This window comes from Chenopodium album, chromosome 2 (assembly GCF_948465745.1).
Source record: "Chenopodium album chromosome 2, dcCheAlbu1.1, whole genome shotgun sequence".
In the NCBI taxonomy this organism is placed as follows: Eukaryota; Viridiplantae; Streptophyta; class Magnoliopsida; order Caryophyllales; family Amaranthaceae; genus Chenopodium; species Chenopodium album.
In genome coordinates this window covers 70,841,421-70,857,439 of record NC_137835.1, presented here as the reverse complement: position 1 = coordinate 70,857,439, position 16,019 = coordinate 70,841,421, and the positions used below count along the sequence as shown (strand labels likewise).

At 36.7% G+C, this 16,019-nt stretch overlaps 1 protein-coding gene across 1 annotated transcript; it reads right to left on the bottom strand.

Annotated features, from left to right (window-relative positions):
• Window positions 1-12,387: 12,387 nt before the first annotated feature.
• LOC145575115 (uncharacterized) lies at window positions 12,388-12,957 on the bottom strand. The gene has a single exon (XM_081633032.1). It carries the CDS (start codon window positions 12,955-12,957, stop codon window positions 12,388-12,390), a length of 570 nt encoding a protein of 189 aa, XP_081489158.1.
• Window positions 12,958-16,019: the final 3,062 nt, after the last annotated feature.

Below are 16,019 nucleotides of genomic sequence, written 5' to 3'. Positions count from 1 at the left end.
ATGAAATGCTCCACTTACCCAAACGTCCTGTCAAATCTGGTTTTCTCAAAACAGACTTAAGCGGATAATTAGTCATCACCACTACGTGGTGGGTTTCAAAATAATGCCTTAGCTTTTTAACAGCAGTGATTAAAGCGAGGGCTAATTTTTCTAGGGAAGTGTATCTTACCTCGGCTGGGAGTAGTGTTTTACTTACATAGTAAACCGGGAGCTGCCCAGCTTCGTCGTCTTCTCTCGTCAGTACTGCGCTGACGGCCACAGTGCTGACGACAATATAAAGCTGCAAAGGCTCGTTAGTTTTGGGTTTCGACAGGAGGGGTGGCGTCATTAGGTATGTTTTTAAATCTTGCAGAGCTTTCTCATGATCGTCAGTCCATTCAAAACCTTTATTTTTTCTCAAAACTTTGTAAAATAGATGACATTTATATGATGATCGAGAGATGAAGCGATTTAATGTTGCCACTCGTCCTGTCAATTTTTGGGTTTCTTTAACATTCCGGGGGGATTGAATATTTATTAGGGCTCTGACTTGGTCAGGGCTGGCTTCAATTCCCCTTTGTGTTACTACATAGCCCAAAAATTTTCCAGCAGACACTCCAAATGAGCATTTAGTAGGGTTAAGTTTCATACCATATTTTCGCAATACCTCAAAGGTTTGTCTGAGGTGATCGACGTGGTCCTTCGACTTCTTAGATTTCACCAGCATATCGTCGATGTATACCTCCATCGTCTCTCCTAGCTGGTCTTTGAACATCTTGTTGACTAGCCTTTGGTACGTCGAACCTGCATTTTTTAGTCCAAATGGCATGACTTTATAACAATATATACCTTTGTCGGTCATGAAGGTCGTCTTCCCCTGATCGTCGGGATGCATTAGGATCTGGTTGTATCCGGAGTAGGCGTCCATGAATGTTAAGAGCTCGTGACCTGTTGTTGCGTCTACCATGGCGTCGATGTGCAGGAGCGGGAACGAATCCTTAGGGCATGCTTTGTTGAGATCGGTGAAGTCGATGCATACTCTCCATTTGCCGTTCTTCTTACTAACGACGAAAACATTTGCGAGCCAATCTGGATATTTGACTTCTCTTATTTTTCCCGTGTTGATCAGCTGCTGCACTTCGTCGTTAATGATTTTATTTCTTTCCGGAGCAAACTTTCGACGCTTCTGCTTGACGAGATTATGATTTGGGTCGACGTTCAGTTTATGCGAGATGATGCTCGGGTCTATACCAGTCATGTCTTTGTGAGACCAAGAGAAACAATCTTTGTTCTCTCGGAGAAAGGCTAGGATGTTGTTTTTGAGTTCAGGTGTTAAGTTGGCTCCGACACGGACGGTTTGATCAGGCTTTTCGGGGTCTAAAGGTATTTCGTCAATTTCGAGGTCGTTGGGATTGTCTGGTGTCGGGCCATGCTGTAATTGCTATGCGGTCCTCATGGTTGGTTTAAGGGTTGTTTTGTAGCAGTGTTTAGCTTTGCGGGGTTCTCCTTTAATTTCTTGAACTCCCCATGGGGTGGGAAATTTGATTGATTGGTGGTAGGTGGAAGGAATGGCTTTCAATCGGTGAATCCAGGGTCGTCCTAGTATGGCATTATAGGCTGACGGGCAGTCGACAATATTGTTGAATTTGGTTTGAGGGTTTAGGCCTCCTGCATAGGTTGGAAGGGTTATGTCTCCGAGAGTTGACATGCTTTCTCCACTGAAACCAACCAGAGTCGTCGACCTTCTGGTGATGTCGCTATCTTTCAATCCCATGTCTTCCATGGCTCTTCTTAACAGGACATTTGCGGAGCTTCCTCCGTCGACCAGCACCCTTCGAAGCAGAAAATTCCCGACGACCAAAGAAATTACCAAAGAGTCTTCATGCTCTCTGTTGATGTTGTTGACGTCGTCATCATCGAAAGTAATTGACATCGCCTCCAACTTCTTTTCCAGGGGATCTCTGATCTCATCCGGGACATCTGCATTATCTATCGTCGACTTTGCGATCCTCTTTACTGTAGAATAGGTTAGTCCACAAATATCGGAGCCACCAGTGATAACATTAACTATTACCTTAGGTACAGGGGGCTTCAGAGGTCCAGCTGTCGTCGTCGTTTCTGGCTGATGGCGACTTGCGTCATTGCTTTTCTTTTTCCCCAATAGATGCTTGAGGTTGCCTTTCTTCAGCTGGAAGGCGACCTCTCTTCGCAGGGCGTAGCAATCTTCCGTCTTATGGCCATGATCACTATGGAACTCGCACCATTTGCTCATATCTTTCTCCGATTCCAGCTTGTTGCTTTTTGACGGCCAACGCACTTTGCTTCCCAAGGGCTCCAACTCTTTTACTACTGCTACAATATTCACGTCAAAGCCATACTCCGATATCTCAGGGTATTGCGGGGCGTCGAGGATATCTTCGACCTGCAAAGCATTAACAGAGTGTGATCTACCTGTTGCCTCGTAAGGCTGATGTCGCCACAATCCCCTCGGGTGGCTTGGGGCCTTCCGATCGGACAAACTTCTGGAACTTGGGTAGGAGCTGCGATTGGCAATATCTTCATCAAAGCGCATTTGAGCCACGGCTCTATTCTGGACTTCTTCAAATGTTAAGCAAGGATACTTAACCATATCTTTGTACAGGTCCGAGTCCGTATGCAATCCGCGGAGGAAGGCTTCAATGGCAGTCCTATTGTCGACATTTTTTATTGAGACCTTCTCCTTGTTGAATCGAGACAGTTCTGATGGTCTCCTTGGGACCCTGGACGATCCGATACAGATCGATCGTCTTCTTGTTGAACTGCCTGCTACTTTCAAAATGGGAATAGAATTTGTTAACTAACATAGCAAAACTAGTTATACTACCTGGTTCGAGTTTGCCGAGCCACTTGAGGGCGGGGCCTGTCAGCGTCGCACCAAACGACTTGCACATGCACGCTTCCCAGCACTCGAACGGGATCGAAGCTTGCCACATTCTCTGCTTGTAGTACTCGACATGTTACTCGGGACAGGTCGTTCCGTCGTAGAGCGACGTAAACATCGGGAGCGACAATCTTCTGGGAATCTGGGCCAGGGCCAACTCGTCACAAAATGGGGTCGCTGCGAATCCATCTGGAGCTTCTCGCTGGACGGGGATCGGCACGCCGAGCATCTTCTTCATCATCGACAGGACCCTGGAGTTCTGCTTTTCTAAGGCAGCCAACCTCTGGAGCAGGATTTCCGTCTGCTCCGGCTGCGGGTTGCCTTGGTCGTCTCCTGAAGTCCGAATGATCCCTTGCCCGGCATTCTTGATTGGGGGGTCCAAATTCATTTCTCCGTCACTGGATTCAGTATCAGTGTCATGTGGAGACTCAATGACATCCAGCGATGGCATTCTGGGGATCAGGCTTAACTGCCTTGGCCGGCGACGACGATTGCTCTGGGCGGACTCCAATTGCTGGCGGAGAGCAGCCGCATCAGAATCTGACGCTTCTTTTTCCTTGCTGAGACGCTCGTTGGATTCCCTAGCTGCTTCAAGATCGGCTTGAATTTTCTCATAAGCAGCTTTTAGCTGTTCTGGGGTCATTTCGTCAGCTGACATATTGGAGGGTTTGACGAGGGATTTTTTTAGATTTTACCTAGTTGTAGCCCCACGGTGGGCGCCAAATTGTTTATGCTAATTTTTGTTAGGTGGAATTGAGTATCAAAATCTAGGTTACGGATCAACTAAGCAAAATCAAAAGTAAGACAAGACTAAAAAGGGAATAAATGACACGAGGAATTGGTGACGCAGAAAACCCAATGAAGGTAAAAACCGCGGGTAGAATGAGGATCTACCAAACTCTCACTATGCAAAAATAATATCAGTTTACAAGATGTGATGTAGGATGTATATCGTCAGGTGAGAATGTGCTCTACTCGTCGTTGTCCTGCCCTTTATATAGATGGTTTGCTAGGTTGAACCCTAGCCGTTGCAAGGAGATAAGATCATGCCCATATTTATCGGGTTTTAGTTGCTGAAAATATTCTTCTTCTGTTTTGAATTCCAACGGACTGATTTGGCTGAGGTTGGACTAAGTCCTTGCTTATCCTCTTCCTAAAAAATAGGGAGTTGTTACTTGACTTTGTCTTTCGTCAATGCTGATAGTGCGTCGCCGAGCTTGCGGCTTCGTCAAGGGGAGTCTTCGTCATTGACCTTCATTGACTATCGTTGACTAACCCTTGCATATTTTTACCCATAACAAGATCTAAAGTAATTTAATTTTGAAATGAAAATTCAAAAATTTTAGATCTAAAATAATTGGATATTAACAAGACATCCAAAATCAGAAATTACTCAAATTACAGAGCTAATATAATTGAAAATTAACGAAAATCTATAATGTATTTTAAAAATTGGAATTAGCTTAAATTAAAATCTTTAGATCGAAAAAAAAAATCATAAAAAATCCAGTATCTAAAACTTAAATCAACTCAAAACAACATATAATGTAAAATATAGAGCTAAATCAACTTAAGCAATCATCATTTACAACAGTTAAACTCAAATAACTTGCAAGTCGGTATTCGATGATTACAAAGACAAACTTACTCTAGTGGCTCAACGGTGGGCGTGAGAAGCTTGTAAGGTGGTGGACTGGTGGACGTGAAGAGCAGCACCACAGTGCGCTAGGATTTAAGGATAATGATGATTTTGATCTAAAAGAAAGAGAAAAGGAGTGAGAAATAAAGGAGGATGATGATGATTTTGATCTAAAAAGAAAGAGAAGAGGATAGAAGGGAGAGGATATAAGTTGTTCCTTGTATTAATTAGGGTTAAGGTGGGTTGGAAATATTCACGTTCGTTATTTTATTTTTTTTTAATACTCATAGAACTGTTAAGTAAAAGAGGCGATCTATATTGTTAAGTGTAAAAGTCGGATATATTATATTGAGCGGTTACCTTTGATAGGCGCTCTATAAGTTATAATATACAAAATGCTTATATTACATAGGCGATTTGTATCATTCTAGAGATCGCCTGTGTAACTTAACAGTTATGTATTGTGTGTTACTTATTCCCTATTTTGTGGTAGTGTATCTCTACAATCCCTTTATTACTTAAAGCCAATTCTAAAGCCTCGTCTTCTGGTATTTCTATGTAGTCTCAACTACCTAAGGATTCTATAAATTTATTATTAACTTTCTTACATTCATTAGCATAATGTTCTAGTTCTCCACAAGACCAGCATTTGCATGTTTTCTTTTTCTGAGGACAATATGTTGCCTTTTTGAAAAACCTACTTGGTTTCTTATATTTGTGTTTATAATACTTTTTCTTATAGGTTTCTCCTCTTGATCGGTCAAATTTATTTTTCTTATAATTCCTTCTCTTGTTATAGTTTTTTCTTTCACATCCATAGTTATTTGAGAAATCCCAACAAGGGAGAAATTGTCTCTTCATTTGTTGAGTTCCTAAAACCTCTGTACATTTCTTTTCAATCCACTATCTTAGGAAAGCAATTCTATTACCTAAGCTAGGGCATCCCTAGCTAAGAATTTCTCTCTCCATTCTTGATATTTTTCACTAGTTTCTTCATTAAGAGGACTTGGTAACTTATCATAGAACATTCCAAGATTTGTTTTATTTTCACCAATTTTATAATAATATGTTTCAAATTACATAATATAGTTCTCAACATATTTCATATTACAGATGGACAAATTACTTAACTTTCTTTGATATTCCATTCTTTTCTCATTCAGATCAGCTCTAGGACCAATAAATTCCAACTCAATGTATTGACATAGCTATCTAAACATTCTAGTAGGAGATTCATTAGCTCTTAACGTAGCTTTGATTTCTTCCTCTATACCATATGTAGGTGTCACTCGAAGTGTGCCTACGTTAAAGCATGTGTGATTATGCTTGGCACTCTTAGGAAGTGGGAATTGACATAATACGATTAGGGACAAATAAAGTAGGGAGCCGCCAACAAGTTTTTAAGGAACTTGTAAACCATTCACGGATCACAAAAGGCAACCATGATTAAGGGACAACAATAGGCAACAACGATTGACCCGTGAAGGTTACACCCCATTCATAATCCATGAGATTACTAACTCCATATGGTTCAGAACCACGAAATGAGGATCGGGGATGATGGTACGAAGTGATCATGGAGTCACCTTCGCCCGTATTGGCCTCTACTCGATTCTTAAGGTGAAAAGTGATTCTTGCGATCTCAAAGGCATACAAACAAAATATTCAATTTTTTCCAAACTATTATTAAGCTAAATTGGTTTAATATTAATGCAACACATTATTCTAAAATATTGTGATCACTTGATTAAACAACAAGATTAAAAGGAACCTAAACCGGTTGTCCAAATTATCTTATTAGGCGCGATTTTCAATTACATATTCCCTTTAAACATGAAATATGGTGATCATAAATAATAATAGAGTAAACATTAATATTGGAAGCAATTTAACAATAATAGCGTTAGTCAAATCAAATATAAAATTAACCTAATCATGATACTAGCAATACTAAAATAAAATAAGAGTAATTAAATTAATTAATTACTCACATTCTGCACGTTCCTTTAAATTGCTATATCATGAATAAACTATTAGTAACTTCAATAAAAAATATAAAGCAAATGAAAATTAAATTAAATTAAATTAAATAAAAAGTAGAATTGATTTGGTCCAAACCCTCAGTTATTTGTACCTTTCACACCTTGGCTTAAGGACGGAACCTCGGGTTAAGTATAGACTCCTTAGAGTGCTTAGGGGAAGAATGATATAATTAGGAATATAGGTTTGAGGCTTAGAACATGAGAGAAAGAGAAGAGAATGATTTTTGGTGTAAAAGAGAGAAAGAGAGAAGGATTTGATCCCCCGAACTGCAGAAAAGAGGGGAGTATTTATAGGGAAAATGAGCAGAGGGAACACATGGAACCCTAAAAAGATTAAAACCCTAAAAATTAACACCGTGACACGGCAGAGAACACCGTGACACGGTGCCAGACACCGTCAAACGGGGGAAGGCACCGTCAAACGGGGGGAAATCCCATGATGCGGGGGAAATTGGAGTGACGCGGGATATATTTAACCTACGGGAAGTGAAAACGCGTGAAGGGTTTACGTAGAAAAGACACGATAAAATTCCGTGACACGGCACTCGTACTGTGACACGACAGTGTACACCGTGGTACGGTACAGTACATCGTGCCACGATCTGGGAAAACGCCGAAATTACACGGAAAAAGCACCGTGACACGGTGAGAAATACCGTGTCACGGCAGCAGGTACTGAGTCACGGCAACGGGTACCGTGCCACGGTGGAATTTGACGCGAAAAAGCTTAGAAAATAGCACCGTGACACGATGTACATTACCGTGTCACGGCACTAGGCACCGTGCCACGTCATCAGGCGCCGTGACACGGTGCTTTTGCACTGTGCGCGGTGATTCCAATTTTTTACCCATTTTTAAAATCATCATAACTTTTGATCCGTAACTCGAAATAAGGCATATAATATATCATTGGAAATATTATTAAGTCTAATTTCCAACCAAATTAAAATCAGGTCAAAATAATTTTATATTTTAAGATATGGTCGTTTTAGTGGAAGGGTGTCGGTTTTGGGCCGAGTTTAGTGTTTTGCTCATATCTTTTTCGTTATAGCTCGAAATTGGGATTATGATATATGGTTGGAAATATTATTTCAAGGCCTATCCAACCAAATAATAATTGGATCAAAATTATATAGCCATAAAATCGGTTCAGCTCGGTTTTGTGATGTGGACACGAAAAGTGGATAACAAGTTATGGTTTAGGGAAATGAGCTAGGAAATGGATTGGTTTATGAAATGTATTGGATGGAACATAGATTTAAACACTTCAAATATTAAATACTCAACCCGACCCATAATGTCGGTGAAAGGTGTTCATCATCGGGTTTGGTTTTGGGGAGACATTTTTAGGTGTCTACACCATCATACCAATCTTCTACACAGCCATAGAAACTATGTTCGATATAATTTAAGAAATTTTCAAAAGTCCATTCAGTATTTAGGTTAAGTACACTACTCATACTCTTTTTCCACTGATCCAAAACATCATGTCTATCTCTTGCACCATCTAATTTAAGCATATAACCAGTTTGACTTATAGGTTCAAGAGTCACTTCTTCTTGTTTAGGTACATGATTAGGCATAACCTTGACACTATAGTCTTCCCTGGAATGTATTTTGGTCGTGTGCAACTTCCTTCTCCTTGGTACCTAGATCTTTGGATAACATTATTTTCATTAATAATTTCTTCTCCAACATCATTATTATCCATATATTACTCTTTTACCTAGTTTATTTTCAATCTTTTGCCGAAAAACTTCTATCAGGGCCGTTGCAATGATTTTGGGGGCCCTGTTCTAAAATGAAAAAATGGGCCCTTAATAATTTAAAAACACGCAAAATTTTAATTTTTAACCTATTATTTACGCCATACACAATTAGATAACCCTTATATATTGGGAAGGTATTTAGCAGCTTGATAAGAATAATTATGAAAAATTAAAATTAATTGCTTAAATGCTTTGTTGTTGTTATGGAATATGAATCGTTTATTTAATTTCCCTGAAATTAACTTTTTTACGTTGATAATTATGGAATGTAGAAATATACATTATAATATATGGAATGGAATTGATGTAATTGTAAAATACTGATTTGAATTGATAGAAGAATATGAAAGTGTTATAAATTAATTAAGAATTGAAAAAAAAAATTAAAAAAATTAGGCCCTCTAATAATCGGGGCCCTGTGCTAGGGACCACTTTGCACTCCGTATTCTACGCCCATGCTTCTATGGGTAGAAAGTCTAGTTCATTTAACTTCATTAATCCCATTTGTTGATATAAATCTTCCTCTAAAGTAACATAATTATTTTCCTCTATTTCATTTTCAGAAGCAATCCTTTTATTAGAAATTCATGATTTTGTTAAGTTTATTAGGGTCTTCTTTATCAAATAGGGTTTGTAGTTCATTAAGTGTTTTCTCCTGAAGATGAGGGTTCATCTTTTCTTTCTTTATTCTTTTCTTGGTTACTTGTAGGTCTTTTAGGGAGTGATACAATAAACTTTTTATTTTTATCTAAATTTTGAAAAGGATACTTATATTTATACGGGACAATTTTTTCCTTATTAGGTGATACTTCCTTACCAAATTGATGTCTAACTTCGTTTGTTAAAGCAAGTTGAACTTGTTTAACCTGTTCATTTAGATCGCTTACTTTTTTATTAATATCGGTTGTGGTTATTGATATCTTATTTTCAATATTAATACAACGAGCATGTATGTTATTAACTTCCGATCTTAATTCACCAATTTGATCTACTATATAATTAAGGAGTGGGCCAAAATTACTAGTATTTTCAGGAATATGATAATAATGCTTGAAATCAGGTTTCTTACACTTAGTAGAGGGCCTAGTATTCTCCAGTTTTACTTACTTGTTAATATTAACAACTTAGTTTAGCTTCTAATTGTATGGATTAAATCGACGCAGCTACTAAGATTAATATATAAAATTATAAAATAGTTATTAATAATACAACTAGCAAAATTTTCTAGAGAAAATAGGTTTAGGATCCTTCACTAGATATTATTTTTGTACTGCTAAACCGTAGTTTTCTACTACTGAGACTATTAATAATACTACTGAAGATCGACAAACTTACTAGCTTATTTGAAATTTTTTCTAACTTTTAGAATGTTATTAGATATCTACTACTACCAAATAACTTAATATTACTAAATAACAAATTTGTACTACTAGGAATTAAAATACTACCACTAAGAACTACAATGATACTAATTCGATTTACAAAAGTACTTTAGATATTTATGGTTTGCGAAAAGTCTGAATTACCCTTCGTTATATATTTTCTCATACATCACAAACCTTGATTAGTACTTCCTCATTTATCGCCTACGTGACTCGACACTTGGCAAAAAACTGGAATGTCAGTGTCGATGTCTCGTGGCCTGACAGTGTGACCGGCTTTATATATTAGTGATATGATATGATATTATTATTATTATTATTATTATTTATTTATTTATTTATTTATTTATTATTATTATTATTATTATTAAAAGTCAAAAATATAATGTACGTAGTGTACAAAAAAGAAAAGAAGTAATGCCTGCACGAGATTCTAAAAGACAAAGTCAAAGTCCACGCAATTTGACCCCTTTTTTGCGAGCAAATGAAGTATTTCTTGTTCCTAAAACAGATTAGAATGAGATATGGAAGACATTGTTATGCAAGAAAGTCAAAATATGAACAAATGACATCTCACCGTCAATTTAGTGTGCTTTGCCCACTTTAACCATTCTGAAGGAAATCTCAATCAATAGCCAATACAAATTTCCTAATTGCACAACAAGCAATGTCAAACCCCTTATTACAAGTAACTATATATATTAGGTAGACAATTATATTATGGTTGTTTAATGTTGTTCAACAAAACTATATCAATATTTTAGTAGAAACTTGAATAAGTGTTCATATTTTAACGACGACAGGTTGTTTTGTCCCTAACTTATTATAGATATGTAAATTGATAGTTTAATTTAATTTTTACAAGATAGAAATATTTAAGTAATTATATGTCAACATTCTTACTACAAGTAATTTAAGAAATAAGTTTTTCATCTTGCATATGGCATGAGTTGTACTTCCTGTTAAGTAATAATCATCTAAACACTATAATTATTAGGAAAAATTGCTCCCATTAATCTGAACTTTGCCTCGTCCGCCCAAATTAATCCCAACTTTCGTTTATTATCTATCACTCCCAACTTTAGGGGGTATTAATTTCTATTGCACCCAACAGGTAATCTAACCTGATATTGCAGGTTACCTAGACACGTGTCCACACGTGATAGGTCCAAAAAAAATACAAAAAAAAAAAAAAAAAAAAAAAAAAAAAAAAAAAAACCAAAATACCAGCCACCCTATTCCCACCCCCTAACCCGCCGGGACCCTAACCCTAGCCTCCAAACTCGCCGAAAACCGGTCCACCAACCCCCCTAAACCACTTAAAACAGCCGGCCGTTAATACCAGCCACCCTATCCCAGAACCCTAACCCCAGCCTCCAAACTCGCCGGAAACCGGTCCACCAACCCCCCTAAACCACTGAAAACAGCCGGTCGTTTTCGCCCCCTTTAGCCCCGCAGCACCACGACAACCACAACGCACCAGCCAAGCACCACCACACAACCGCAGCACCACGACCACGCATCTCACTTGCCCAGTTCCCCAGCCGTTTTCACCCTCTTTACCACCGTTTTCTCCCCTTCCCTGCCGGATTTCGCCTACCCATCCCTTTCCCCGTCGAATTTCACCCCCTTTTCGTTCCCCGATTTCTTTTCCCCTGTTTTGGTGCGAGGAAGGAGAAACATGGGGTTGTGGTCGTGGTCGTGGAGAGTGAAGGAGAATAGGAGGGTGGGTGGTGGCCGTGGCGCCGACACCAGGGCAGGAAGGGGGGGTCTGGGCGGTGGTCGGTGCTCCGGGGGAAGGTGTTTGTGGCCGTGGGTGGGTGGGGCGGGTTATTGCTGTCGTGGGGAAGGTTTTGGTTTTTTTTTTTTTAATCTTTAATTTTTTTTTTAATTTTAACCAATCATTATGTGACACGTGTGCAACTAATCACAAGTCAGCAAAATTTACCTCTTCAACCGGTTTCAAGTCATTTGGGTGCAATAGAAATTAATACCCCCTAAAGTTGGGAGTGATAGATAATAAACGAAAGTTGGGATTAATTTGGGCGGACGAGGCAAAGTTCAGATTAATGGGAGCAATTTTTCCTAATTATTATGTTATACTTTATATTAAGTACTAAAAGTAATAAGATCCATTAATTTGGCATGACTTTGTGTATATGCATTTAGTTGAATATTTATTTAAAAAAAGACTAATATAGAGTGGGTTAAAATTTTCTAATTAAATATCTAGGAAATGGCCATATTATATGTGTACCCACAAGTCTTTTATCAATCATTCAAATTATTTCCAATGAAGGGACTAGAGTAAACGAATCATTAAAAACACAAAAACTTTTATATGGCCAGCCCCCAATCCACCATAAGGTTATTTCGTTAGTGTTATAGGGGTTAATTTGTTCATTTACAAATGACCATATGGTGTGACCAGCTGCAAACAAAATACGCTGTTAATAATAATAATAATAATAAGTTTTTTTTGTATGTTTCAAAAAAAAAAAAAATTTTTTATTTAAAATATTCTCTTATCGGATGAGTTAGTAAAAATGAAAGTAGATAGCAAAAGTGATAACCTTTTTCAATAGTTTCATAGTTTCAATCTTGAAAAAAAAAACAACTTTTTTTTTTGACACAAACCGCAAGGCAAATTCATTAATCAAAGGGCCTCTTTGTCAGAAATGACAAAGGGTAACGAAGATTGAGGGCAATCCTCCATCAATATCTGCTCCCTCGTTAAGGAAAGGGAGAGTTTAGCAATGGAGTGTGCCACTTTATTACAAGATCTAGGCTGAAAAGAAAAGCTACAGCTAAAACATGAATTTGCAACACGCAGAATGTCATTAACTATCAGTTGAGTTGGAGTATTTTCCTTCGACTTGAGTTGCAGGAGGTTTATCAAATGTAAGCAATCTGATGAAACAACAAGTCGTCTAAAACCAGCATCATAGGCATATTGGGTGCCAAAAAGGGTTGCTTCAGCTTCTGCAATACCAGCATTACTCACACCAACAAGAGGCCTACCACCAGACATCAACACATCTCCCTGGCTGTCACGAACAACCATACTAAGACCAGCATTACCATCTGTTGAGATTGCTGCATCTGTGTTCAATTTATACCATCCATGAGGGGGAGGGTTCCAAACACTCTCAGGTATGGGAGCAATTGGGCTTGGGGCAGCAGAGTCACGACTGTTGGCAGCTTCAAATTCGCCAAGAAAGGTCATGGTCCTCTCACAGACAACTTTAATAACAATCAATTCACAAATTTAATCATTAATATCTGTAATTTAATTATCTATTAGCATTATTAATAATAAGTTGATATTACGAAAATTAAAATTACGACTTATCTAGCAAAAATTAACATAATAATATTGTCCTTATATCATACTAAAAAGGAAATTGGGTTTTAGTAATCCGATCCAACTTTGTCCGATTTACTTTTATTAATCCCAACTTTGAGTAATTTCTTTTATTAATCTTAGATGACTGATGAGCTAATGCTTGATGGATGAGTAAATTTTTTTTTCACTAGTTTCAGTAGCCCCTTCCCCCTTTTCAGCAACCCCTCGTTCCCTTTGATTATCAGCCCTTTTCCTTTCCCATCTTTTCTCTTTTCTCTCAATTGCTTTGGTAGTGAGGGGACTAGGGGTGGGGGGGGGGGGGGGAGGAAGGGTTTCGATGGAAGGGAAGGGGAAGGGTTGTGGAGAAATTAAAGAGAGGGGTGGTTTCGTGTGGTGGGGGAAGGGAATGGTTTCAGTGGTGAGGAAACGGGAGGGATTAGGCCAAGTGGTGGTTATAAGAAGGGTTTGCCGACATTGGTAGATGTAGGGACTTTCTTTTTTGTTTTTTACAATTATTCTGTGTTGACACATGTCATGACAACAAGTTAATAAACAGGTTGGACCAATAAAAGAAAATACCCCTTTTTCAAATAAATATTATGTCTCGTTTTTTCCACATTACATGACAAATGCTTTATTGGTCATTTTCACACAAATAAAATACAAATAGATTTTAATAATTGTATGATATGTGTAGCTTTCAGAAATTCTAATCTAATTAAGTATTGATAATATAGTTGTTTCTGCACTAATTTAATCCAATTAGAATTTGGCAAAAATATCAAATTTTCACACTATACACACTTGATCCAAGATTAACTCAAATAGAACATAGTGCCAAGTGAAACCAACTGGAATCTGGAACAATTTTAACTCAAATCGAACATAGTGCCAATATCAAATTTTCACACTACACACACTTGATCCTTATTCACTTGTTACTCGTAGTTGAAAGTGGATCAAACCAATTTAACATAACTGTTCATGACCCTAACCCCTACCGCATACTCAATTTGAGGTCTCGACTTGCAATATACTCAATTATAACCGCTTTATTTATTTTAAATGCCAAGCCACACTTGTAACTACTAACAACGCATTCATCAAAGGTCAACATTTATTTACTATGTCAGCCACCAGACAATCCAAAGTTAAATGTGTGTAAACAACAATGTTTTGGACTTTGGGGATATTTTGGGGCCATACATAATACGGAGTATATATTAACATCAGTCATTGTCCAAAATTGTGAATAAATTTTGAGTTCAATAACTCCCTATTAAATAAAGCATACAAATATATATAAAAAATAATTTGTAAATATAGAAGAAAAAAACTAGCAATGGATGATCTAATAGACAATTTAATATAATGTATTTTTCAATATTTGCCCTTATAAAAGTTTTCATATCTTTGATCAAATTTTTTTAATTATGTATTATTATAGGAGCTGTGTCCAGTTAATTCCCAAGATAAACGATATAATCGTCTTTTTAAGTACCATTGAAGGAATACATGCGTCTTTTTATGTACTAGTTGAAGGGTACATGTGTAATTTTCTTAATGGAAGTTGCAAACAGTAATTGGGTTGCTCACAAAAAGTAACCACGCTTTTTCAATATATTTACAAAAATGCTACCAGATTAACAAAAATTTCGTTTATATAGCAGATAAACTTGTATTTGCCGTAACTAAAGATTGTATAAATACTATCGCAGATTATTATGATTGAACTTTCTCTGTTCGGCAAGAATATTCTAAAATGGGCAAATGAAAAATAGTGAAGAAAGTTTTTTTTTTTTTTTTTTTTTAACAAGAAAAAAAGTATGTTATTGCATTTGTAGTTTATATTACTTCAGCTAATTTTTAGTTACCTATAATTAATTTATTTTATTTTATTTTTTTAAAATATTTATGGAGTAGATTCTAATAATCTGATTCTAGTTTTCCAAACTTAACTTCAAATTTGTTTTAAGTTTAGTTGGTTGCGAATTGGACATGGATTCCTTAAATTTTCTTCAATATGTCTCGTTTAAGACGGGTGTACATTAATTTTATTGTAAAACGCTCGGTTTGAAAGCAACTTTTACCATTTTTATAGTAACTTTTAACCCCTTAAAGGGTAACTTTTAATTTATTGTTAGTTTAAATTTTATTTAAACATGTAATTTCTTATAAATTCATGATTACATACTATAAAGGCTAATATGATTAATCTAATACATTATAAATTTTTTGTAAGATATAATTTATTATTTGAAAAATAATAACTTTTGTAGCATAAAGGGTAGCTTTAAGTACTTTTTTAAAGCTAAGTAACTTTTTAATCATCTTACAATAAGTTAATGTAAATCCGTCTTTTTAGAAAGTTTGTGATTTTCTTGCTTTAAATTGTCTAATCTTATATTCTACTTCGTGACCTTTCTAATTTATTTAAATTGTGCTTAGATTTTTCAGTTGAATATAAAATTAATATTTGGGCAAACCCAAATATGTAGGTTCAATTACAAGACTCCATTTTTTATATTTTAATTATTTATAACAAATTTTTTAAAGAGCTAGTTTGGGTCAATCAACCCCCACCCATCTCAATGTCACTATCACCACCCTCATTTATCATCTTGAGCGCTCTAAGTATGGAACCATTTGCTTAAAATAGGAACATGTAAGGATGTTGCAATCAAAATGATGACTAATACAAAGTACTGTAATAACTATAACAAGTATGGAAAAAAGATTGGCCACGGACCACATATTAATTCATAAATGTGAACATAGTCACACTTTATCCAATAGTTTGGTACAAAATGTTGTAGCAATCAAAGCATTAACTTAAAATAAAGGTTACACACTTACGACAACATGCCTATTAGCCACGTAGAGAGGTTTGAAGAAAATGAAAGATTAACTAGGTAAATCTCTAATGGGAATGTTTGATTGAT

Coding starts and splice junctions, on each gene's coding strand:
- LOC145575115 (XM_081633032.1), bottom strand. CDS start 12,957: ATGACCTTTCTTGGCGAATTTGAAGCTGCCAACAGTCGTGACTCTGCT.